General features: G+C 43.2%; 1 protein-coding gene across 5 annotated transcripts in view; it reads left to right on the top strand.

The window, feature by feature from the left end:
- The window catches only part of CALD1 (caldesmon 1), a 255,607-nt gene that overhangs the window by 109,552 nt on the left and 120,098 nt on the right, over nucleotides 1-25,957 (top strand). For 4 of the 5 annotated variants that reach the window (XM_030542558.1, XM_030542577.1, XM_030542593.1 and 1 more), the window contains exon 3: nucleotides 22,744-22,855. In XM_030542558.1, the coding sequence (XP_030398418.1) occupies nucleotides 22,785-22,855 (71 nt within the window). In that variant the 5' untranslated portion in view covers nucleotides 22,744-22,784. Of the gene's footprint in view, nucleotides 1-21,965; nucleotides 22,133-22,743; nucleotides 22,856-25,957 lie in introns of those variants that run through there. The other variant, XM_030542568.1, reaches the window with a different exon arrangement.

Below are 25,957 nucleotides of genomic sequence, written 5' to 3'. Positions count from 1 at the left end.
GAGGGTGGTCATCTTATTTGTGCACATATATTCCAATACAGCCTTTGGAGTTGATCCTGCTGAAATGTATCTTGAATGGGCTTTCAGTTCATCACCTAAATCACTCGCATCAATATCACGCATGTCATCATGTGTCAACACTGTCTCTAGCACCCTGCATTGCTGACCGGTAAGACTGTAGGTATGACTTTGCTTTGTCCAGTTGTTCCATTGCTCCAGATATCTCCAGATATAACAATGTCAACACCTTGGAGTCTCTTGCTTACAACATTTATTTCAAACAGTATGTCATGCCACAACACTAAGCCATACAGAAATTGGAAGTTATGTATGTTTCTGGTGATTCCATTTCCCTCTGCCGCTGTTCTCTCACAAACAGTTCCTGTCATAGCATTATCCTCCATAATGGCAAATATGGCATCATCTATCTTCCCAATTTGGTATTTGATAGGCTTTATCGCCTCCACTCTACTTTCCCATCATGTGGCACTCTGTGGTTTCAGTGTCAGAGAGGATGTTCCCAGCTGTTGCGTCAAAATTTGCCATCAATGAGTTGATGCAGAGAAAAATACATAGATGCTTTGAATTACATTAAAAATTCAGCAGCCTCACTAAAAGCTGATGTTGCATCATTGACCACCAAGTTCAGTGATTGAGAACTGCATGAGACAAAAAAAGCTTGAGGGTTTAACTCTCGGATCCGTGTCTGCACTCCTCTGTTCTTTATCATTATGATAGCCCTGACCTCTCCTGTCAGCTATCGCAACTCCCGTATCTTCCAACTTTTTAAGAAGCACATTTGTCATACCAGCTCCTGAAGTATCATCAATGTCAATAAATTCCAGAAAATGCTCTCTGACAATCACCATTGCAGGGACATTTTCACTAGGTTCTGTTCTTGTTACAAAATGCATTGTTAAAGTCATTTGTTCCGTATGGCTGATGTCCAGTGTGCAGTCCAGAATAACAGAGTTATATCTTGCTGACTTCAGATCTGCCACAATCTTCTGTTTGACTTGTGTTGCCAGTAACTGTATGATCTCATTTTGAATTGTTTTTCCAAGGTAGTGGTGTGTGTACATTTCTTGGGTGGTGACTCTTCTTAAGATGCTTCTGGAGTACAGCATCAAACTCAGCCGTCAGCTTCACAATTTTAAGGAAGTTTCCATTGTTTGGCACATACAGCTGATCTGAAGTGCCACGCAGTGCTAGGTTTTGGGTAGCAAGCATTCTCACAATGGCAATGAGCCTTTTCAGAACATTTTGTCAGTAAGAGACTCTGATGCAATCTTCTCTTGATGCTGATCATCTATGGTGGCCTTTAACCTTAGTCCCATCTCAAGCTCTTTCTACCTATGGAATACTCCCTATTGATTTGCTGCCTTCTCATGGCATGCCAGATTTCTAGCCAGATTTTACCAGTCCTTTGATCTTGTAGAAGCTAATGTGCCTGGAACATTAGACTGGAAGAGTTTACAACAAAAACAGTATGCAGCATTCTGGGGTTTTGAGTACATAAGCCATGGGCTGTCCACTTAGTCACCATTGGGGATTTCATGCCAGTAATGTGTTGGATGGAAACTTCTATTTTCACTGTCTTTGGGGAACATGAAGTTTTTCACTTGCTGTGGCCCATGCAGTACAAGGAAGTCCCTCAGGCTACTGCTCAAGTGGGTCCACAGTCTTGGATCATTTTTAGACTTCAGGAACTAAACTCAGCAGCAGCTGTTTCTTGCACCTCCACCACACTCTTCTCTGATCTACACTTTTCAGGAATGTGCATGGTTACATCCATTTCAGATGGAGATATGGATGCTGCAGTAGCTGGTAGTTCACCAGCACTCTGACTAACTGGATGATCAGGCATCTCCTCACCACTCACATCCTCACTGGGGCTGGAAGGCTCACCGTGAACATTTGTGTCTATGTATCTCAGGAGAACTCCTTCCTGCTTAGCTAGAAAAGCTTCCTTTGCTTGCTTTCTTTTTCTGAATGCTGCCCCAGAGGGGTGTTTTCTTCTTTCACTCATGACTGCTGTTCTGTGCCAGCTATAGTGGCTCTCAACACTCAATTGAAGGGGACAAATAAGCAGGCTGGTAGCAGGGCCTGAGTGAGGGAAGAGATCAGCGTCTTAAGGGCCTAACTGGCTTCTACTACTTCAGTTGACTGCCTGTTCTCCTCAAGTGGGTTCAGGGAAGCAGCACGAAACAGGAAGAAGCTGGTGTTAATCAGTCCAGGCTCCTGGAGGTGCTAGAGAGGTACATAGAAAGCTCCTCCTCTGCTCTCTCCCTGGAGCTCCTGCTGTTTTCTGTTATTCCTCCTCCCCTTTTCTCCTGCCTGCCTGTTACGTCTCTTGTGCCCTCCTTCCTCCAGCACAGCACTCCACCATCTCTGTGCATCTAGAGCAGAGAGAATACATATGCACCAGCAGCAGACACAATCTTCTACAGTCTGGGTCTTAGTGGTGCCCCCCCACAGTCTGACACCTGAAGCAGCCACCTGAGTTCGCCTCATGGTAAGGCCAGCCCTGCTAAGTGGAGTACTTTTCATTTGTCCTTATTGAATGTAATCCTGTTTACTTCAGATCATTTGTCCAATTTGTCCGGATTATTTTTAATTTTAATCCTATCCTCCAAAGCACTTGCAACCACTCCCAGTTTGGTATCATCTGCAAACTTAAGTGTACTCTGTATGCCATTATCTAAATCATTGATGAAGATATTGCACAGAACCGGACCCAGAACTGATTCCAACTTGACTGTGAACCACTGATAACTACTCTCTGGAAATGGTTTTCCAACCTATTATGCACCCACCTTGTAGCAGCTCCATCTAGGTTGCATTTCCCTAGTTTGTTTATGAGAAGGTCATGCGAGACAGTATCAAAAGTCTTACTAAAGTCAAGATATACCACATCTACCACTTCTCCCCTATCCACATGGCTTGTTACCCTGTCAGAGAAAGCCATTAGATTGGTTTGACATGATTTGTTCTGGACAAATCCATGCTGACTGTTACATATCACTTTATTATTTTCTAGATGTTTGCAAATTGATTGCTTAATTATTTGCTCCATTATCTTTCTGGGTGCTGAAGTTAAGGAGATTGGTCTGTAATTCCCTGGATTGTCCTTACTCCTCTTTTTTATACTTTGGCACTATATTTGCCCTTTTCTAGTCCTCTAGAATCTCCTATCTTCTATGACTTTTCAAAGATAATCGCTAATGGCTCTGATATCTCATCTGTCAGCTCCCTCAGTATTCTAGGATGTATTTCATGAGGTCCAGTGACTAGAAGACTTCTAACTTGTCTAAGTAATTTTTAACTTGTTCTTTCCTTGTTTTAGCCTCTGATACTATCTCATTTTCATTGGCATTTACTATGTTAGATGTCCAATCACTGCTAAACTTTTTGGTGAAAATTGAAACAAAAAAGTCATTTAGCCTTTCTGCCATTTCCACATTTTTCTTTGTTTTTCTCTCTCTGGGGGAATATCCTCTGAGAGTAATGGGTCATTCAAGTATGATTGAGAATTGCTCTTAGAAGAAGTGAGAGCATGGGTCATCCATGAATTCCAATCAGAGACAGAGTGATGTGTCTAAGGGTTATAACAAAACAGTATCCCTCATGTCCAGCCACTTAGTGACTCATGCCTTATGCTTGTGTAGTATTCTTGCTGGCCCACTATCTTGCAGTGCCTGCTGCTTTAAGATTATATCAGTTTAGTGGATGCTAATCATTCAGAAATGTTCACTATGCCCAGCAGCCCTCCTGGTGACTTCCAGCTGTTTTCTCACAAACCCCCTTCACAACCCTGCAAGCTCAAGTCCTAAGAACCAGATTCTGCATCCTTTCTTTAGGTTGGTAGAACCATCATGTGAGTCATCCCAATCCTTTGAGAGACAACTCAGGGAGTAAGCCATTACTCAGCATGAGTAAAGATGGCAGAATATGGCCCAAAGTGACTGAATACCAAGGGCTAGATTCAAACAAATTTCATCGCACTGAGTAATAACCTACCCTTCAAACAGTCCCATTGATAGCAAGGGTGAGGTACTATTCAGTGTGAGGAACGCTGCTGGAATCTGGCATAAAGAGAAGGCTCATCTGCCCCCCTCCCTGTCCCAAGAACACATTCCAGCAAGAGAGTGAAGCTGAGGTCTGTGCATCAAAGTAGGGCTACCTAGTAAGATAAAGCAGACTCTGCTCTTCTATCAGTGTTAGTCCTATCAGAGGCCTGTAAGCAATAGTCTGGTTTGTAAGAGATAAGCACGCTCAAGTACCAAGCAGACCTTACCTTGCTTAACTTTTAAAGCCTTGCTTGAGGGGGCCAAAATCCCTCTACTTAAAAGACTTAATGTCTAAGCAGTATGAATTATACAGCAACCACATGAGCCACGGCTATACTACAATGTCCATATGTTTGTTCTTTAGTCTGTAAGAAGAGAATACAGAACAGGAGGTCATTTGACTTACAACCAGTAATTTTGTTTTTTGTAACGTTCCTTTTAACAAATGCAGTTTAAATGGGTTTGTTTATATGACTTGGGATTGGAAAGGCCCAAACTAACCAGATTTTACACAATGTGGCTTTCTTCCAAATTAATCTAAAATATTTTAATCCCCCTGGAGTTTCTTTATCCTCGGCATCTGTGTTATAGTGGAGACACATTTTTAACATTTCTCTGAGAAAATTACCTTTCTTTCCTTCCAACTGTACTTGGTGAGGTCAATGGAGCACTGTTATACGCTATTTAAACATCTGAGATTCATCACATATCTGCAGACCAGAGAGAATCATCATAAAAAAATCTAATGAATTGCAACTGTTAGCCAAACAACTGAGTCCCCTAACAGACATCAGGCAAAACAAAGAACTCTTGCAAAATACAGTTTTGACACTTGAACTTCGTACAGTGAAGAATTAGACTCTGCTAAAAGATGGTTAAAGGAGGGTGTAAGGCAGGGGCGTCCTTAGCATTTATGTAGCTCTATGCAATATAATTAAACTGGTGCCCCTATGCCCGACGGCAGCCCGGGCTCACATGTATATCTTAGATAAGGGTGGTCTTTTGAAGGATTTATTTAAAAAACTATATGGCTGAAGATCCAAGCATTTAAGGCTAAAGATGAATACTCAGATTGTGCATCTAAAAAGCTACACAAGGATTTTTTAGAGATGTGATTTTATACTCTTCAGCAACACTAATGAAATATCTTTAAAGCAAATTTTAAACGAAGGTCCTGTAGACTAACATGTTCTGAGTAAATATTACAGTAATGCACAACTGTTTTTGTCAGTAAATTCAGAAACTGACAGTAATAGGGTGACCAGACAGCAGGTGTAAAAAATTGGGACAGGGTGGGGGGTAATAGGTGCCTGTATAAGAAAAAGCCCCCAAAATTGGGACTGTTCCTATACAATCAGAACATCTGGTCACCCTAAATAGTATATACCTGGGGGTTGGAAGATGCCTGTTAAATGGCTTCATTACCACTTGAATGACTCTTTAGCAGTTTCATTCTTGTGTTAATAGGTTTGGCAGGCTGGAAGGCTTTTTCACTTTTAAGTACCAGCTCACCTCAGGAGGAAGACTCACCAGTCTGCAGCAGCCAGCTGTGGTGGGAGCCTGCAGAAAGGGTCAGAACAGGGATAGGAAGAGGAGGCAGGGTGGACACTAAGACCCAGGGGTGTCCCACATTTTCAGGTGCCCTACCAGGGCTGGCTCCAGCTTTTTTGCCACCTCAAGCGGCGAAGGAGGGGAAAAAAAAGATAAAGCCGCGATCAGTGACACTTCGGCGGCAGCTCTACCGCGCGCCGCTTCTTCAGCGGCAATTTGGTGGCCAGTCCTTCCCTCCGAGAGGGACTGAGGGACCCACTGCCGAATTCCCGCCGAAGACCCGGACGTGCCACCCCTTTCCATTGGCCGCCCCAAGCACCTGGTTCCTGTGCTGGTGCCTGGAGCCGGCCCTGTGTGCTATACAGCCCTGTATGCTGTGTATGCCTAAGGACGGCCCTGGTGTAAGGAAGCTTTGTGATCGTGAAAACAACCTGACATTACTTATCCTCTTTTGGCCAAACCATAAAGGCCTTACTCATGGCAAGATTGCAGCTTGCCCCGTGTGACTGCCATAAAGGGGAGATGGAAGCCCACTAATCCCTGTGGGCCAGGCCGAGCCCAAGGAGGAGTCTAAGCAGGGGTTCTTACTTCCCTGTGAGGGCATGTAGTCTAAGTCACAAGCTAGCTCGAAACCTGAATAGCTCAGTACACCTCTACCCCAATATAACGTGACCCAATATAACACAAATTCAAATATAACACACTAAAGCAATGCTCTGTGGGGCAGGGCACGCACTCCAGTGGATCAAAGCAAGTTTGATATCACGCGGTTTCACCTATAACGCGGTAAGATTTTTTGGCTGGCTCCTGAGGACAGCGTTATATAGGAGTAGAGGTGTATTTGGCTGTGTGCTTGTATTTAGGGCTTTTTTTTTTAAACTCTAGCGAGCAATTTATGGGACAAGAATTATTCCGCCACCCAGAGACTGAAATATCATGGAAAGGCTAGCTCATGTGCTACTTTAGCTTTATAGAAGCCTTCTCAAGGCATTATAAAAGCCAGCGATCTCCTATAGCAGCCAAATGTGTCACTTTAATCTCCCTGGTGACTAGACAAGACTTTAGGCTTTTAAAGTCTCATCTGAAAGACTCACTCCCACTGCAAGCTATATGGAACAAAGTTACTTTATCTGCCACAGAAAAAGATGTAGCATCCCCAGTGATGGAGAAGAGATGGGACTCTGGTTTAATAAACATAAAGAGTTCCATTTATAAATAGTTTGTAAATAGTTATAAATGCTTAATATATGCTTAAGAAATGGTTTATTAATTGTTATAGAGGTCAAAAGGTGGTAATAACCATAGTTTATCTCTATCTAACACATTCTGCTGATATCCTTATAGCCACATACAACACACATCACTTGTGTCTTAAAACAAGCTTATAACAGCTAGGAATAATATATTAAACCTTTATAAAAACTTATAAATGGAATCTTAGTATAAAGTGTGACCAGGAATTGTTTACTGGAAATACTGGGCACTCCGACACTAGCTGAGGCTTGTAGATTGAGGAATGCAGTCTGTGCTAAGCAATCATGGCCTGCCTACATTACAAATGCCTGATTCAATATTGATAAAATTCAGACCTCTGAATGTAGCTCAAGCCTGATATTTAGATGCATCCCGCAGACTTCCTCTTCCAGCTTCATTTAGTGGTCACATACTGTGGACCAGATTCTGCTCATAGTTGCATTGGTGTAAACTGAGAATAACTTTCATAACATTAGTAAGCCCCAAACTGCCCATTCATTCATCAGTAGGGAGTTTTCCCAGGAAGGGGAACTTGTGCACTTATGCTGTGCAAAGGGATGCGAGAGTTAAGAGCTTTGGGGGTAGACTAGGGGGGATGCATCATAGATATCTCCACATAGAGATCTGCTCTTGGGAGTTTTGATGCAGGTGGGACATAAGCAGGCCAGGGGAAGGGCAGGGATGGAAAATGTTCCTCTTTGCAGATCCTCCCATCCTCATTCCATTGTGTTTGTGTGGGTATGGAGGTGGGGCTGATGGCGTGAGAAGGCCATGTAAAGGGCTTCAGAGACTGCTGCTGTAACCTCTGTGGAAGTTCTGTATTTTTCAATGAGGGAATACCTTCTTCCGTGAACCTGCCCTGTGCGTGGCTCAGGCTAGGCATGGGGCAGTGGGTTTAGGATTTGCCCGTAGTCTCTAAATAAAGAAAATTTCGTAATGCAGCACAGCTGCCACTCGAGTTCATCTGTCAGTTTTGAAGCTGCTTTTTCAGGAAATGACATGCATTATATGACATGATCTATGAGTCAAAAATTCTATTCATGTCTCTATATTGTATGTTTATTGCATAGGACCGGCCGTTTAAAAAAATCATTGGCATTTCTGCTATAGCATTAGCTTAATGTCATGCAGCTTCTCATCGGTGGCACACCTATCAACCTGCCAAGGCCCAAATTTGGGACTCAATACGTGAAAGAGATGCCAAATGAGAAATACTTAAACATTATTCATGCAGGAAATCTAAAATTCTGAGGGGTTCCTTGCTTTGTTTGTAAATAACCCTATTACCTCAGTTTCAGAGGTGTGCGCAGGAATTTAAATTTGGCTGCCTTTGGAGGGATGCAGAGCCAGGGTCGCCCAGAGGATTCAGGGGGTCTGGGGCAAAGCAGGGGAGTGGACATAAAAAAAGGCGCCACCTGCTGCAGTGCTTGTACTCACCGGGTGACGCTCCGAGTCTTTGGCGGCGGCGGGTCCTTCACTTGCTCCACATCTTCAGCAGCACTGAGGGACCCGCCGCCGAAGTGCCGCCGAAGACCCGGAGCAAGTGAAGGGCCCGCCGCCGAAGACCAGGACCGCCGCCAGGTGAGTAAAAATTAAAAAGGTGCCTCTAACCTGTGGGGCCCGGAGCAAATTGCCCCACTTTTCCCCCTCCCGCTCCCCCTCCCCCCCCGGGCGGCCCTGTGCAGAGCTCCCATGGCCCCAGGGCTGCACTGGGGAGAGAGAGAGAGCTCCTTTGGCCCTGGGGCCGGAGGAGTTCTGTGCCCCTGCTGCAGCCCTGGGCCTAGGTGACCAGATGTCCTGATTTTATAGGGACAGTCCTGATTTTTGGGTCTTTTTCTTATATAGGCTCCTATTACCCCCCACCCGCATCCGATTTTTCACACTTGCTGTCTGGTCACCCTACCTGGGCCAGAGGAGCTCTCTGTCTCTCCCTTGGCCGCAGCCCTGGGGCTGGAGGAGCTCACTCTCCCTGCCGGGGCTCCAAGGACGGAGGAGATCTGTGCCTCTGCCAATTATTTGGGGGGAGGGCTACGCCCTGCTTGCTCCCCCTTGTCCACACCCCTGCTCAGTTTCATGATTATTTTTTCTAATGTAAATAGTTTTCAATACTAAAAGTGAGGAGGCATGAAATAAGTCCAGGTTTCAACAATGATTGGAAACAGAAGAGCCATTTCTTACCTCACTTTGTAAAGTGCTTTGAGATCTACTAATGAAAAGTCCAATATAAAATCCAAGTAGCAGTAGTATTTTTTCTAACAAGGCTTCTCCTACATATTTTTCTATCCCACTTGGATGCAGGCAGTCCTGAAACTCTCATGAGAACATCTGAACAACTAAAGTTTCCAACCCAAAGGTCTGATTCTGCTTTCATTGTGGTCAACAAGGATGGGCTGCAATGTTGCTGGGTCATGAAGTTCAGACAGTTTTGATAAAGTTTAGATAAGCATTTCAGCTTCCGGGCAGAAGGATGGTGTTGTGCTTAAAGGCACTGAGATAACTGCTGTGCCTTTTATTCCTGGTTCTGCCACAGATTTCTTGTGAGTCCTAAGGCAACTTTCTTAATCTTTCTGTGCTCAGTTTGCCCATTTGTAAAATGCAGATAATAATACTGACCTATCACATGAGGGGTGTGGAGATTGTCATTAATGTTAGCACCATTACAATCCAAATAGTAGTGGAACAAATTCCAAGAACAGCAGGAGACCACTATGGGGAAAAACTCATTAACTACCAAGGGTAACTCTTTTGCCTTTCATTATATGGGACTGGAAAATATTCCCAAAATAATACATCTGTATGCAGAGGAATAAAGATGGAAAAGAGGAAAAACTATCTTTTAAATTCAGCAGGAGTCTACTTTAATAGATGTTTAATTTGCCAGCTGGCACTGTGTTGACTACTCGCTACATATACTTTAAGGAGACCTACGTAGTGCTTGGAACAAAGTTTATATTAAGTCAGAGAAATTTAAATATTAATAAATTGGCAGGACTAGTTTTTGGTATTGAGTAGAAAGCAAGAAACTGCTTAGTCATGTCCATAGATATTTGTGTCTATTTAAATGTTTTATGTACAATGTGTTCACAGCAATAAGATAGAGGATATAAAGTCAGATCTGTACAGAACAGCGTTTGATAGATGTGCATGTCTTTATAATTGGTGGAACCCAGCTCATATTGTTTTCTAACTTGGTGTTCCCCATAAAATGGTTTGCTTATGGAAGAGCCCAAATTACACCTTTTGGCCTGTTGGGACTGAGCAGAAGAGAGTTATTACTACTTTGTGTCATTAAATCCTCTCCATGACAGCACCTAGCAGCTTCTGCCATGATTGAAGCTGGTGCTGCCCCTGAGCTGAGTTTGGCCTAGAGTGTCTTGCTGTGCAGTGTCATTAACTGCATGCTTTAGGGTATGTATGTGTGCGTTTGTATATTATTGTGGGTATGTTTCCAAAGTGTTTATGTGTTGTTGTTTGTGGTTTTGCGTGAAGGTATATGTGTGAGAATTAATAAGAACTTAAAGTACGACTTTAACTGTGTAATTAGCATTCATAACAACATGTTGTTTGTTCCTGAAAATGCAAGGAAACCTCAAGAAATGTGTCTTCTGTTTCCAGTTACTGGAGTATGACTGGGTAGCAAAGGACAAAGATTTTACTACAGACAACCCTCTTCTTCTGCTTATGGAATCATTTATATTAACAATATCTGACCTGACAACTGTCAGCATTTATTAATAGCAAAGGGCCAACCTCAAAGGGTTTGAAGGTTTGATTTGGTTCAGTTAAGCCCATGAAAATGTAGATGCTTCACTGAAATTTATCCAAATCTTTTGACTAAAAAGTGGATGATGCCATGAAAATTGAGTCTGGATTTTGAGCACCCCAAAATTCAGGAGTGTTTGGATGCAGGGGTTTGGTTTGGGCCATGTGACAGTGTGCAACTCACAACTATGGCGCCTCCTGCTGGCTGTCATGGGAATTAGTTCATCTTGCCAGTACGCCCTCTTCTGGTGGTGCCTCGCTGCTGTCACTTCTGTTCTGGGGCGCACGTCACTCCCAGGACCACAGCGTCAGTGATGCTGGCCTCTGGCTGTGCCGCTCTGTGTTCCCCCATCCCAGGGGAATATTGCAGTCCCTTAGTCTAGCCACTTCTGCAGCGGCAAGTAGGGGGAGGAACCCAGGCCCGTCCACTACTCTGGGTCCCAACCCAGGGACCCTGTATATAGCTGCTGCTTATATTGCCCCCTCTGACTCCTCTGTAGATCTCCCTGGGCCACTTCCCACGGCCTCAGCACCTTCTTTGCCCTTTCCTCAGCCTACAGATCTTGGCAGCCTGCCAGGAGTTGCCTTTAGCTCCTCCGGTCTCTGCCTGCAGCACTGCTTTGTTCAGGGTGCTTGCTGCCTTCAGCTTGCAAGGCAGCCAGTTCTCCTCCAGGTCCAGGGAGAGACTGAAGCTGCTCTGTACTGCAGCTTTTCTCATATAGGCCTGCCCAGCCCTGGCTGGCTGCTCCTATAAGCCCTTCTGTGATTGGCTGCCTCCTGTGCAGCCTCCCTAGGGCTCTATTAACACCTGAGAGCCCAGTGTAGGGCAGGTGCCCCATTACAGACCATCATAAAGATAAATACCATTTGCAAAATTCAGATCTGTGTCTGGATTTCAAACAACCTCAATATTCACAGATGTTAGAATCTGAGGTTCTGGTTTGATCCCCCTCTCTGTTCTTGCACCTTCCTTCTCCACTTCCCATCTTCCTTCCTCAAGCCTCTCCCAGTCAGATTTTCCCCAGTTCAATCCTTCTGTTCCCATGAGCTGCTGACAGCGTCTCCTCAACAAGTCACGGGATTTTAAGGATATCGGCTGAAGGGGTATCTCTCAAACTGGACATTAACTCTGTTGGGCCAGCTGCCTTATTAAAATCTTGAGAGCTCTTGAGTTCCCATGGGCCAGAAGACTCCAGAGCACACATCCACTCCCACTCCAACATGCCACCCTTTCTCTGGGTACCCTATAAAATGCACGAGATTTGAAGGCGGAATTCAGCAGCGATTGATAGATATACTGTAATGAAAAGATAAGTGAATAATTTTCAAGAAATAAAGTACCTGACAAACTCTTTTTTCGATTCATAGCTGCAAAAAGATTGAAATTTCCTTGAATTTGCTTTGTATTTGGCACATGTATACATAAACTTGACAGACTGATTGCAAACAGTTTGCTGCATGTGTTCAATACTCAGTATTCTGAATGTGAGCTGTGTTGGTCAATTGGTCACACAAGTCACATGCTTCTGTTTATTATTCTTAATTGGGTAAACCTAACACTTGTAATCATGAGGAAGCACTTGAAGACTCTCTCAGGGAGAATTACAGTTTATGAAAGGTAGCAGATAATGAAAGATAAGGAAATTTTTTGGAAATGTTACACTTTTCCTTTCTGGACCACACAGGCCTTGTCCAAGACACAATTCCTAGAAAACTTAAGCAGCTGTAAGATTTATCAGCTTGATGCATACTTTAATATTTTCTCATGTAACATTCATGCAAAGTAACTGCATATGTCTGTGCGCTATTAGTGATAGCTGTGCAGGGGGTTGTCAGAGCCTCACCTCTCTTGTTTAACTGAATCTTGGCCAGAACTGGTGAGAGGTTTTGGAAGCACTGCTCCCCCTGCTGCTTTAAGCAGTGTGCAATGCTGTACGAATTACACCAGGAGAATTCTTTTTGCTGAATTGTAATGATCTGACCATTGCCACAACGTGTTTGCCTGTGCATGTGTCCTCCTGTTTGGAAATGGTATAGTCAGATCCTTGTCACGCTTTGTTAGTTGCATCTCTGCAGGAGCTCTCTTGAGGAGTTTTGGAAACACTGTCATTCTGCTGCTTCAAGCAATGTGCCATGCTTTATATAACATGACAAGCATATAGAAGTGCACTTCTGGGCTGTTATTTTCTGCCATCAACATAGCCTACTTTACATGCTTCCTCACAACTCCTGGGTTCTCTGGTGACTCTGTTACCGCAGTAGCTGTCACTCCTTGCCTTCACATTACATACTGGGACATACATAGAACCTGACACATTATTAAAAGTGGCTCATGATTTTCTGGGTTTTCTGTTTCTGGGAAAGAGGCCTGATTTTCATAGGGAGAGTAGGCATCACTTTCTGAAATTCAGATGCCTTTAAGGTATCTTAAGTAGGGCACCTGAAAATAGACACACCAAAATCATGTTTGAAAATGTAGGTCCACGTACCACAGTTCAAGGCAGGTTCACGTGTGCTTGCAATATGCTCTACTTTCCTGCCTAATTATATCCCCATATTCTGAGTTTGTGATTGGCCTTCAGGATCCAGCTGCAAATCAAAAAGGAATGGGAAGCTCCCTGGAGACTATTATCTTTGATTGGCAAGGACAAAATGGGGTTAATTTACTATAGTTAGGAGCATTTGAAAATTGTAAACTGAGCATGCACAGTAGAGAATGCCATTAACTCTACATGAGAAGACTCATCCTTTGTGGGCTTCCATAGACTTCCATGAAGTTCCATCATGGATTAATTTGACTCCAGGTGCACACTTTATATGATATGCACTGCACATGTGTTCATCTAGTGTACAGCTGGCTGAAATGCACACTGGTTTGTTCAAGGAATATACAAGTACCGTATGCAAAGCCACCAGCAAGTGGTAGTTCTGTCAGCTGAATTTTTGGGGTTCAAATTGGTTAAAAACTCTTTCAGCAGAGCTAGTGGTGAAATTAACAAGATATACTTTGAAGAAAGTGTATTAATTCATCTTTGTGGGTTAAATTATGCAAGGTAGTAAAAATGCTCAACTCTCAATAGAGTTTAGGGGGTTCAGCATAATGGAGAATTGAGCTCTACAGTTGCTGTATATCTTAACAGAGAAAAAGGATGAAATGCAAAAATTAAGCCATAGAAAGCTGTCTGCATAGGACCTATGTATTTTTTTTTTACAGTTACACATGTAGCTTAATAAATCGCTGTTTGTGCTGTAAAATGGATTCCAGAAATCATGCAGAGTTTGCACTACGGCTGAGTTAATGTTGCTGTTGGAACTTCACCTTTTGCATTTCCTGACTTTTTTTTTATTTTTAACTGTCACCTTAATGGTGTATTAACGCAGGATTTGAGAGATGAAGAGAAGGAACATGAACCGAGTTGGAAAAATGTACATAAAACCGACCCACTCACAACTAATTTAGTAGTTTAGATATATTGTTAAAACATGGCAAGCAAATTTAGCATGTGTGTCAGTGAAAGACCAATAACACTTCCATGAATTGGGTTCTGTGTGGTCAATTGCTGTGCATGTTTCCAACCTGAGCTGCAGCGCCCTCTACTAATTGAAGTTCTGGGCCGTCACTGAGCTCTGCTGATGCGCATCTGTCCATCAGTTCCTCCTGATGGTCAGTCATGAAATCATGGAAATGTAGTGCCGGAAGGGACCTCTAGAGGTCATCTAGTTCATTCCCCTCCACTGAAGCAGGACCAAGTAAACCTAGATCCTCTCTGTGTTTGAACCTATGCCTCCAGACATAGGCGTTGACTCTGTGGGTGCTCTGTGGCTGAAGCACCCACGGAAAAAAAATAATGGGTGCTTAACACCCACCAGCAGCCCCGGGGATCAGTGCCTCCCCCTCCCAGTGCTTCCCACCCACTGGCAGCCCTGCCGATCAGCTCCTTCCCCTCCCGCACCTCCCGCTTGCTGGAAGCCCCACCGATCAGCTCCTTCCCCTCCCTCCCAGCACCTCTTGCCCACCGCAGATCAGGTGTTCAGCAGCATTGGGGGCTAGGGGAGGAGCAAGAGTGGGGTGAACTTGGGGAAGGGGGTAGAATGGGGTGGGATGAGGCGGAAAGAGGTGAGAGCTTGAGGAAAGAGGTAGAGTGGGGGCGAGGCCTAGGGCAAAGCAGGGGTCGAGCACCCCCCGGCAGCTTAGAAAGATGGCACCTCTGCCTTCAGAAGATGTGAAGTCAAAGTAGTTAATATTTCATATTTTGATATTCAAGCTGTAAGTAAACTTAGCTTTTTTTCACCCTCTCCATTGACTTCAAAGACCCTTTGGAGTTGAATAGGAGTAAATGTGAGCAGAATTTAGTAGACTCTTGACGATGGCAAAGTAAGATTGCGCAGCATATATGCAGCTATTCCTAACCTTAACTAGCCATGCTGTTTATTTGTAAATCCATCCTTCATTGCTCTCTCTTACGTCTTGATTCTGCTCCAATTAAAACCAATGGCAAGACTGGCATCAACTTCAGTGGCGCAGGATTGGCTCTTACCCTTGAGAAAATGCATTCTCGATCCTCATGTAGGGCCTGATTCTGTGAGCGGCAGGTAGTTTTCTGTGGTTTTCTTGGGAGTTGAAGCTGGTTAACACTTTCCCAGAGGCAGCCCCAGTGACTTGTGGGATCAGACTGTGAATTTGCAGCAAAGTCTCTGGTAAGGTAGAGTTTGTGTTGGCGTTCTTTAGTGCAGTACATGGTACCAGTATTCCAGTGATTGGACTAACATAATATAGATGGATGGCTTCATGGATAAAATATGGGTAGGGTGACCAGATGTCCTGATAAAATCGGTCCTGATGTCCTGATATTTAGGTGTTTGTCCCGTGTCCCGACCGATCTTTGGTCAGGACGCAGTTTGTCCCGAGATTTCGTTCCGCTGGCAGCACTCAGCTTATTTATTGCTGTTCCACTGGCAGCACTCGCCCTTTTTCTTTTTGTTTTTTGCTCTGCCGGCGGACCCCCCCCCATGTGTCCCGATATTTTCTCCCTCTCATCTGGTCACCCTAAATATGGGCATTTTTTTTTATTTACGTTAAGCCGAAAGTTACTAGTGAAAGGGGAGCAGTGGAGCTAACTTGTTGACAGAGAGGCTTCCCTTCCCATCCCTTGAAAGCTTGGAGACTATAAATATAAAGAGGAGCTCATTTGGGGCTGAGTGTGCACAATCCTGAGCACTTCCTATAAACTGCTGTGTATCTTTAAATCCCTTTGATTTCAGGGCACTCTGCAGCTAGCAGGCTCAGTCATATATTCAACAGCTGAAATAGCCTTTGCTTATGATTAAATGGGAACTAAGGGGATTCCAATTTCCAGCGCTTTCTTCTTTCAGCACCGAAGGCCAAATATTCCCTCAAAAACAACAATAATGACAATGGGAGGAAAATTAACTGACATGGTATTTCTGGTTCCAACAAAGAGTATTGAAAGCATGGGAGAGATTCTGCCTTTAGAAGTGTATGTGCAACTCTCAGTGGCTTTGCAGGTGTGTATTTGAGGTAAAATAGTGTGTAGCAAGACCAACTTCTTAAACCCTGTGCAAGTGCAATGACATCTTGTGGTAGATGCTACGGCAGAATTTGGCCTTTTGGGTGAAATCCAGACTGTGTTGAAGTACATGGGAGGTTTGCCAGTGACTTCAATGGGACCAGGATTTCATCCCTGGTCTTTATGTTAATGACTATTTCAGTTTTGTCTGATCTTTGGGGACAAAGTATTTGGAATATTTCTGAGGACACTCAAAGGGGAGGGTCATAGGTCACTCCTTCTGACATGAGAACTGGTGTCTCTGCCAGCAGCCTCCAGCTATGTTTCTTCCTCTGTCTGCTAATGGGAAACCATCGTTAAATGTCACCACAAGCACATGTGGGTCCGAACATGCAAATCCAAATGTTAAAAGAAAATTCTGATTTTCCTTGGATGGAGTTCCCCGAAGCCAGTGGTTCACCAGGCTGACACGGTTAAGGCATGTCAGTTTCAGAGTCATAGGTACACAACGGAGTGATGTGGCCAGCATCATGTCTGACCACCTTTGACTGTCCTAACCCGATGGAGCAGGTAGCTATTTTACAGCTAAGTGAACGGGAGGCAGCCTTTCAGCATGAGATTTATCGAGATGCAACCCCATGACTTTCGGAATTGTAGTTGAGTGCTTTACCCACTCAGCTAACACAATGTTAACATCTAGTTATGTACCTTTGTCTGCCTAGGACAGATAGATAAATATTTATCTAATAGGCAGAGTCTGCCTGGTCCTGATGTGGAGGGATGTGAAGAAGGGATGAAGAAAGGAACCTCCCTCTCCTTGCATAGATAACCAAAGGGCAAGGCAAAATTGTCATCCATGTGCACAGCACTCCCTAGAGAATGGAGAAGGGATGGAGAGTGTGGATCAGTGGTTTCAGGTGAGTTTGTACTCAGCACTGTTAAGTTGTGCCTCTGTTGCTGCTACCCATTCAACTACGGCTGCGCTGCTGTTTGTGCTTATGGTAACTCAGTGAGAGCAAGTACATGGATGTGTATACAAGCCGGGGAATCACACCTATTGTTCACAGCGTAGATGTAACTGCAGAGTGCAAATGGAAGTAAAACCAATGCAGTGCAGAAGGCAATCTCCTTAATGTGATTTTATGAAGCTAAATATTGATGTTATTTAGGTAGTTTGCTTCTGATGAATGTGTTTTAAGAAGCACAGTCAGATGAAACAAGGGATGGGCTAAATTAAAACAAAACTGTATGTTCACATGACCTAATGTGTTTATTTTGCCTTGAGTCCCAGATGAGCTATTCCGTTTGGGAAGGAGCAAAGCTGCTTGATTTTTTTATTTTATTTTATTTTTTTTAAGGTACAAAAGTTCAGTATCTGTAGTCAACATGAACAGTTGGCCAAGTTTTACAGTAACGCCTGCAGATGTGGTCACATGAAAGTAACTTTGGAAATGAATTCTTAGAACCTGTTTAAATGTCAGTTTTAGTCTTGGTAATGTAATATTTCTAGCTGCTCCTAGTGTCTCAAAGTACAGTTGACACTTAAATGAGATGTGACATTTGGGCAAATTCAGCTCTGGAGTAACACCTTTTTACTTCCCACTTCTCACTTATAACTGATCTGAATTGGGTCCAATGACTCTAGCATATAGTTAATAAGAAAAAAACAGTTATTTCCAAACATTTTCTGACAGATTTTCATAGAAAACAGATTTATTTTGTTTTTATTGAAGATCAGCTAAGGAACTCTAATTCACCCAGATATTACTCTAGACTACTTGTCATAGCTGCATTTCATGGGTGCCAGTTTAAACAAGATGCAGTTAACAAAGAGAATTGTTTGTTCCTCCACTTTTCAGATGAAGAAGGAGGCTTGAAAGGACTCTGCTCTCCACCCTGGGTGGTGCTTGTGGTCCAGTAGCTGCCAGACCACATGCACAAGTAAAGCAAGGCACTCTCTACTTGCAGATGTACTATACAGTACTGTACTGGAAAGAACCCCCTGCATTCTTAGGGCTGTCAACTCTGACTGAAGCTATTCTGGGAGGTTTTTTTCCAACTTGACGTAAATTCATTTTCTTAAAATATACTGTTAAAATCTGGATTGCTTTCAATAGTCACTGGGAGATAAATGCCAATTCCAGGAGACTCCAGGGCAAGCCTGGAGGGTTGGCAACCCTATGCATTCTAGGCCAGGGCTGTGGAAAACTGAAGGAGAGGCAGATAGGACATGATATTTTATTTAGTTCTATGTAGACATTTGGCCTGGTAGGATGAAATCTACAAAACTGCTAATAATTTTGATGAATGTTGAGTCTTATGGATAAATTCTGGTGCCCTCTGGTGTGGAGCCAGAGGGCACAGGGGAGCCTTGTGCATTCTCACAGGATGTCAGCATGGGTATGGTGTTACTGACTCAGTATGAGTGAAAAGTCATCATACCAGATAGTGTACTAGTGATGCTCTGTGGGCTCAAGTTGTTATCATGCTGGTGAAGGGCACACCTCCCCTCACAGACCTCAAGGATAGGATAGACAGAATGGCTCAGGCCATGTTTGCTCAGCCATTTGAGCACTGATCCATAAATCTCCAGTGCCAGAATTTCTTCCTTTTATTGTTTATATTACAGTAACACCTAGAGGCCACAACTGAGATCAGGGTCCCATTGTTCTAGGCCCTGTACAAACATATAGTGAGAGACAGTCCCTGCCCTGAAAGGTTTCAGACTAAACAGACAAGAGATGTGAAGGGAAACACACAAAAAGAGTGAAAGGGAGTTGTCCAAGGTCACACAGTATTAGTATCAGAGTCAGGAACAGAACTCAGGTTTCCTCTGTTCAAGTCCACTGGACCATACTAACACTCAAATCAGTGTCCTTAAGAACATATGAATAGCCATACTGGGTCAGACCGATGGTCCATCTAGCTCAGTATCCTGTCATAGAATCATAGAATATCAGGGTTGGAAGGGACTTCAGGAGGTCATCTAACCCAACCCCCTGCTCAGAGCAGGACCAATCCCCAACTAAAACATCCCAGCCAGGGCTTTGTCAAGCCTGACCTTAAAAACCTCTAAGGAAGGAGATTCTACCACCTCCCTAGATAACCCATTCCAGTGCTTCACCACCCTCCTACTGAAATAGTTTTTCCTAATATCCAGCCTAAACCTCCCCACTGCAACTTGAGACCATTACTCCTTGTTCTGTCAACTGGTACCATTGAGAACAGTCTAGATCCATCCTCTTTGGAACCCCCTTTCAGGTAGTTGAAAGCAACTATCAAATCCCCCCTCATTCTTCACTTCTGCAGACTAAACAATCCCAGTTCCCTCAGCCTCTCCTCACAAGTCATGTGCTCCAGCCCCCTAATCATTTTTGTTGCCCTTGGCTGGCCTCTTTCGAATTTTTCCACATCCTTCTTGTAGTGTGGGGCCCAAAACTGGACACAGTACTCCAGATGAGACCTCACCAATGTTGAATAGAGGGGAATGATCATGTCCCTTGATCTGCTGGTAATGCCCCTACTTATACAGCCTAAAATGCCATTAGCCTTCTTGGCAACAAAGGCACACTGTCAACTCATATCCAGCTTCTCGTTCATTGTAACCTCTAGGTCCTTCTCTGCATAACTGCTGCCTAGCCATTCGGTCCCTAGTCTGTAGTAGTGCATGAGATTCTTCCGTCCTAAGTGCAGGACTCTTCCGACAGTGGCCAGTGCTAGGTGCCCCAGAGGGAATGATCAGAACAGGTAATCATCAAGTGATCCATCCTTGCTGCCCATTTCCAGCTTCTGGCAAACAGAGGCTAGGGACACTTCCTTTATTTATGTTACGTTATTTCAGTGCTCCTGGAAACATCAGCCCCAACAGTGAGAACTTGCTCTTTACAGCATTCTTGCCCCTCAATAATCAGGGAGCCGGAGATTGAGGCCAGAAATTGGGTTTCTCATTTCTTTTATAATCTCCTTTTTGCTCTGGTCCCTTTATGCTGTTCTTTCAGTATAAAGGGGCCACAAAATTGGACCCTAGGAAATAAGCCTGCATTAATGGGGTCCCTGGGCAGTGCAGAATAAGGAGAATGACATTCTGCTGCATCCCCATTGCTGCCCTGTCATTGGGGGAATGCTGAGCGGAAGAAGGAAGGGCATGTGGCTGGAGTGTACTGCATTCTGACTCCCTAGGCTAGCTGAGCAAGTGGGCAAACTGCTTAAAAACAGATTGGTGTAGCAATATCTTGGAACTGGACACCCTTCCTCTCTTTTAAATCCAGGAAGCCTCCTACACTAACCTCCTCACAAACAATGGGCCAAATTCACTGCTAGGAGTAAACCAGCAAAAGAGCTTTGGTTTCAGTGGAGTTGTGGTCATTTGCACCAGTTGGTATCACACCTTGTCACCTGCCCAGCCATTATCAGACTGAAGATTCCTGTATGCATTACAGAGTCACAGAATCTAAGGACAGAAAGGACCACCAGATCATCTAGTACACAAGAGAGAGTTAGTTGCTGAAAATTCACCAGTGGGTACAAGCTTTCAGGCTGTCTGCCTTGAAGGTCGCTGGAAGGAAATTTGCAATTGTTTCATTGTACCGAGAGAACGCGGAATGGCATGGCTTGGCACTGTGCCGTCACCAGTGGTGGCAGGCTGAGAGTACTTTGCAATAAGTAGTAATTCTATATTAGGGAACACACTCTGGCTCTGTGTTTCTTGGCTCTAATAGGTTGAAAATGATGCATAAGCACACCATCACTGTCGCTTTCTGAGAGTTAATTCAGTACAATGGAAAGGTGATTGACGGCCATAGACACTGTAGGAGTTTATTCATTCACAGCAAGGCAAGTTTCCACCTCCTCGCTGCCCAGATATTAAGGCCCTGATCCAGCAAAGTACTTAGGTATGTGCTTAACTTCAAGCACATGCGCAGTTGCAGTAAAGTGCTTAAAGCCAAGCACATGCTTAAAGCCAAGCATGTACTTAAGTGTTTTGCTGAATTGGGGCCGTGGTAGAGGTGAGAGAAAGTAAGAAATATCTTTTTCATATTGTCCCCAGACATTTGCCAGAAAGAAATTTTGTTTTTTCATGAAATTTGCAAGAAATGGGTAGTGTCACATAAAAAAGTATATGATCTTCAAAAGCGTTTGGTCAAGTATCTTCACTGGATCCAGTCCCCTTTTGGAGTTCTCTACTGGAAGTCTCATCAGAACTTGCTAAAAACGCTTTCAGGAAAGCTATATTTCTATTGTAAAGGTCAAAACTGTGCCAAGAATCCTGTTCTGTGGTGAGTGCCCTTTCAAAAAACAACTCCTCCACCAAAAAACCCCAGCCTTGCCCCAAGCAGAGTTTTTATCCCCAATAGGGAGATGTGCTAGAGGTTCCCTGAGGTCCACTAAAGGCTTCACTATTGTTGTTGATTTGATATGGAAGATGTTCAGACACTGCAGAGGTAAAGCTTTAAGGCAGATAAACAGATTTTAAAAAAAATTAACTTCAAATAATTAATGAATGCAGCTTCTCTTTGTCTCTTTTAAATTGTAAGCAGTTAATAGCTACCCTTCAAACTGAGACTGTCTGAACTCTTTCTTTTCGCAGCGTAAGTAGTTGTTCTTGTACTAAAGAGCTGGAAAATGTTTTTAAGGGAGAAAAAAAAAAACAACCTCCTCTGAGTGCAGAGTCTAGGCTAGGATTCCAGAGGAAGTTGAGGCCTCCAGCTCTACACAGGAAGCAATCTTAGAGCAGGCCTTAAATGCCAGATTCCAGGCAGAGTTTAACTAACCACTGACAGCTCTGTAAACAAAGCAGGGACAAAAAGAGAACAGCTTTCCCTTTTCTGGTAGTCATTTTTGGTTTGGGGGCTGCAGGGGAATTCTGTAATACTCGGCTTGTTGGGATATAAACGAAGGCTGAAAAGGCTTTGTATATGAAGAACTATAAAGGGGAAATATTTCATGGACTAAATTATCAAGAAGAAGGTAGGGCATTTTTAAAATGCATGGATTAAACTATAAAAAGTTGCTTTTGATTCTTTCAGAAGGATTTATACACAACTTGTCTCCTTCTGGGTGGTATTTAAAAGCTCTGGCTTCTATTCTTTCTCTCTCTCCCTTTTTTTTGGGGGGGCGGGGGGAAAGAGAGGGGGTGTTAGCCTTTCCAGAATTCTTGTTATCTGTTCAGCTAGAAAGAAACGAGAAATCTGTTGTGTAGCATTTTATTGCTTCCAATAAAATTTGAAGTTAAAAACAATTGCAGTCCTGCTGAATTCTTGCTATTGTTTCTAGGAAAGGACCTGCAGCATTACAAATAGTTAGTCTGTGGCTAACAGATAAATACAGTATTTAGGTTAATGCATGTTGATTTAATTTTAACTTGGAAACTAAACTCAGGAATGGCCTGTGTTTATCCTACTAGGCATTTCATTAATCCTGTTTATCTCAGCAATACTGAGGAAGTTTATTGCTAGAAAAAGAAAATCGTACCAGTGGAGTTTAAAAAGCAAAAAAACACCCCTGAATTATCTCCGTTGGTTACATGCATCCAATCATATTGCATGTCCCCTCTAACTCACCTACCTTTTTCGGTTTAGATTCTGATCTGTTTGGAATTTCGAAAGCTTGAACACGCACCATGGATGACTTTGAACGCCGCAGAGAACTCAGGAGGCAAAAGCGTGAGGAAATGCGCCTTGAAGCGGAGAGGTGAGGCATTACATTGGAAAACAGAGTCCATGACTTGATTTGTGTTAAGTACTGGCTTCGAGGCTTTCTGTGTCTCAATATCCAAAGTGCGGTGCAGTTTTACTGAACAACTTTGCTATCAATATGTTTAAAAAAATGGCAATGGGTAATGTTTCTGGGGAGAGGCCGAAAGTCAATGGGAGTTGGGTGCCTAACTTCCTTAAGCTTTTTTGAAAATCTCAGCCTGGTGTGTTGAGGAAGAATGTAAGTACTGAAGGTGGAGTAGGGCAATGTGAAATCATTTACAGATTATAATAGAAAGGAACTTGTCAAGCTGACAATGGACAGGTGTCATGCGTCTGACGCTAGTCATAGAAATCAGATTGTGGTGGTGGTTCCAGAGACTGAGCTCAAATTATAGTGTGTTGAAGGAAAGCAGAGTGGAAATAAAACCCTTAGAGTACTTAATTTGTGACTACTTACCCTTAGACTGTTTAATACTCAATATGAGAACTGTCTGCTAAAATATCTACACTACTAGCACATTACATTTATGATTTGTTTGCAACTGTTTGATAAAGATTACAGAGGCAAAATTCTGCTCCTAGTTACTCCAGATTGACATTGGTGTAAATAAGAATAGAATTTGACCCTAAATGTTACTGTTGTTAGCTCAAATGCAGTGACAAGACTTTATTAAATGAACAGCTTGAAAATTTTGGGACTGATTCTCCTCTAATTCACACCCATTTTATACCAGTGCAACTCTATTGAGGTTAGTGGAGTTACTCCAGTATAAGAGGGGAAGGAATCCGGCCCCTAATATTTAAAAGAAAAAACAATTTTCCTTCCTTATGTTACAATGATTACTTTATTCGTTTATTAAAACTGCAAGAATTTCAAAAAATATAATTTACCCATTTCTTTCTTTCTTTCTTTCTTTCTTTCTTTCTTTCTTTCTGGATACTGAAAACGATATAGTTAGTTTCACTTTTGTCTCTAGTCTTTTTCATGTTCAGGTTCTCATGTACTAACGTAATGCTGCAGTATCTGAGTTTCAAATACTGCAGAGGTATATTTCTTTCTTTTTACAAAGCAGTTTTAGATGGAAACAAAAAAAAGTCAGTGGAGTATAATATAAAATACATATTTTTTGTATCTGCCTAGAACATTTTTAATATGGTCTTGCCTATTCAGGCAAGACTTTTCAAATGGACAGTGGAAGGGACATCAAATGGATGGACATAGATGCCTTTTAATGACTATTTATTTTAGAAAGAAAGCACTATCCTATAGAACTGTGTATGTGATGGTTCAGATCAGGGTGGAAAACTGATTTTTCAGCGCTGGGAAACAGTAAAGTCATTTGCAGATAAATAAACTGAAATGAAAGCATAGTGGCCAATGTGAAATGAGATGGTAGCATCCATATTTCAAAAGCCACCATCACAACTGTCAAGCTGGCTAGCAATCTTAACAAAGAGGCTGCAAAATGTGTTATGGAGAATGAGCTACCTTCGAGTGTTCTCTCCCGGTTTGCATTGATGCATTTGGTTGGACAGTTTGAGAGAAACTTGCATGGCCAGTTCCAGTGCTGGACCATTCCTCTGGGTAAACAGGCACTTCTGTCTCCAGAGCTGTTGGGCTCTCACCACGAAGTAAATTTGCAAAGAAATACATGAATTGAATAAAATGCTTGTCATAGTTACTGACAGGGATATGCAGTAACTCCTCACTTAAAGTCGTCCTGGTTAATGTTGTTTTGTTGTTATGTTGCTGATCAATTAGAGAACATGCTTGTTTACAGTTGTGCAATGCTCCCTTATAACGTCATTTGGCAGCTGCCTGCTTTGTCCACTGCTTGCAGAAAGAGCGGCCCGTTGGAGCTAGCTGATGGGGGGCTTGGAACCCGGGTGGACCAGCAGCCCCCCTATCAGCTCCCCGTTCCCCTAAGTTCCCTGTGGGGCAGCTGCTCAGCAGGCTAGCAATTGCCAGCAGTTCAGCTGTCCCTCCCCCACTGCCATGTGCTGCCCCTGCCCTCTGCCTTGGAACTGCTCCCCAGAGCCTCCTGCTTGCTGTGCAAGCGAGGTGGGGGGAAGAGGAGGGCTAGTGTCAGGGTGTCCCCCTCCCCCTGCTCCTGCACCTTGATTACCCCATTTCCATAGAGCAGGGAGGGACACGACAGGGCTTAGGACAGATGGAGCTTCCTGGCAGCAGCTGCCATCTGAACTTGCCGATCTACTTAAAGAGGCAATGTACTTAGAATGGGATCAGCATACTTGAAGGTGCCTTGTGCATCTCTCTCTCTCTCACACACACAGAGTGTGTGTGTCTGTCTCTGTCTCTGTCTGCCATTCTGTCTCCCCTCCCTTCATTGGTGCTGCCTTGTAGAGTGTGAGTTCTTTCTATTTTTGGAGCCTTTAGGGCTCATGACTTCAAATATTTTCTCTACAACCACGAGGGCTAGAAATGTACTTTATGAAAATGAAAATTGAGATTCTCAAGTCATTACCTGACTCCAGGAACTAGGGCTTCATGCAAACTCCCAAATATTGCAAGACTTAGGATAAAATTGTGAGAATTGGCAACGTTGTTAATCAGCCCCATTGAAATCCTAACTTAAGGACTGCAGGACTAGAGAAATTATTAGCGACTGTCACATTTCATATTAAACTTTTCTGTGAATTATATTTTAATTTTTGTGATTTTGTTTTATTTATTTTAAAAGCATTACTGTAACATCTCTAACTATCCATCTCTCTCTCTCCTCTATGTTAGAGGAAAAAATAGACCTGAAAGGCCCCTGTAAACATTAAGAGACAGCAATATTCCTGTGTTAGTCCCTTATTTTAAAAGAGATCTTTTTTTCCATGAAGTGAATTTAGTACTCCTGAAAAGTGCCAAACTGATGGCACTAGGGACTAAAATGTTCTGTTTATTCTGAGAACTGGCACCTGTTGGGCTGTGCCTTCATATTTCCCCACACTAGCCTGTCATTGTGATTTAGATGTAAGCTGAGGAAACTGTCTCTAGGTCACTGGCTCTCAAACTTTCCAGACTGAAGTACACCTTTCAGGAGTCTGATTTGACTTGTGTACCCCCACGTGACACCTTACTTAAAAA

This window comes from Gopherus evgoodei, chromosome 1 (genome assembly GCF_007399415.2).
Source record: "Gopherus evgoodei ecotype Sinaloan lineage chromosome 1, rGopEvg1_v1.p, whole genome shotgun sequence".
NCBI classification, from domain to species: domain Eukaryota; kingdom Metazoa; phylum Chordata; order Testudines; family Testudinidae; genus Gopherus; species Gopherus evgoodei.
Note: the sequence above shows the minus strand (reverse complement) of the source record. Positions and strands in the feature narration are given on the sequence as shown.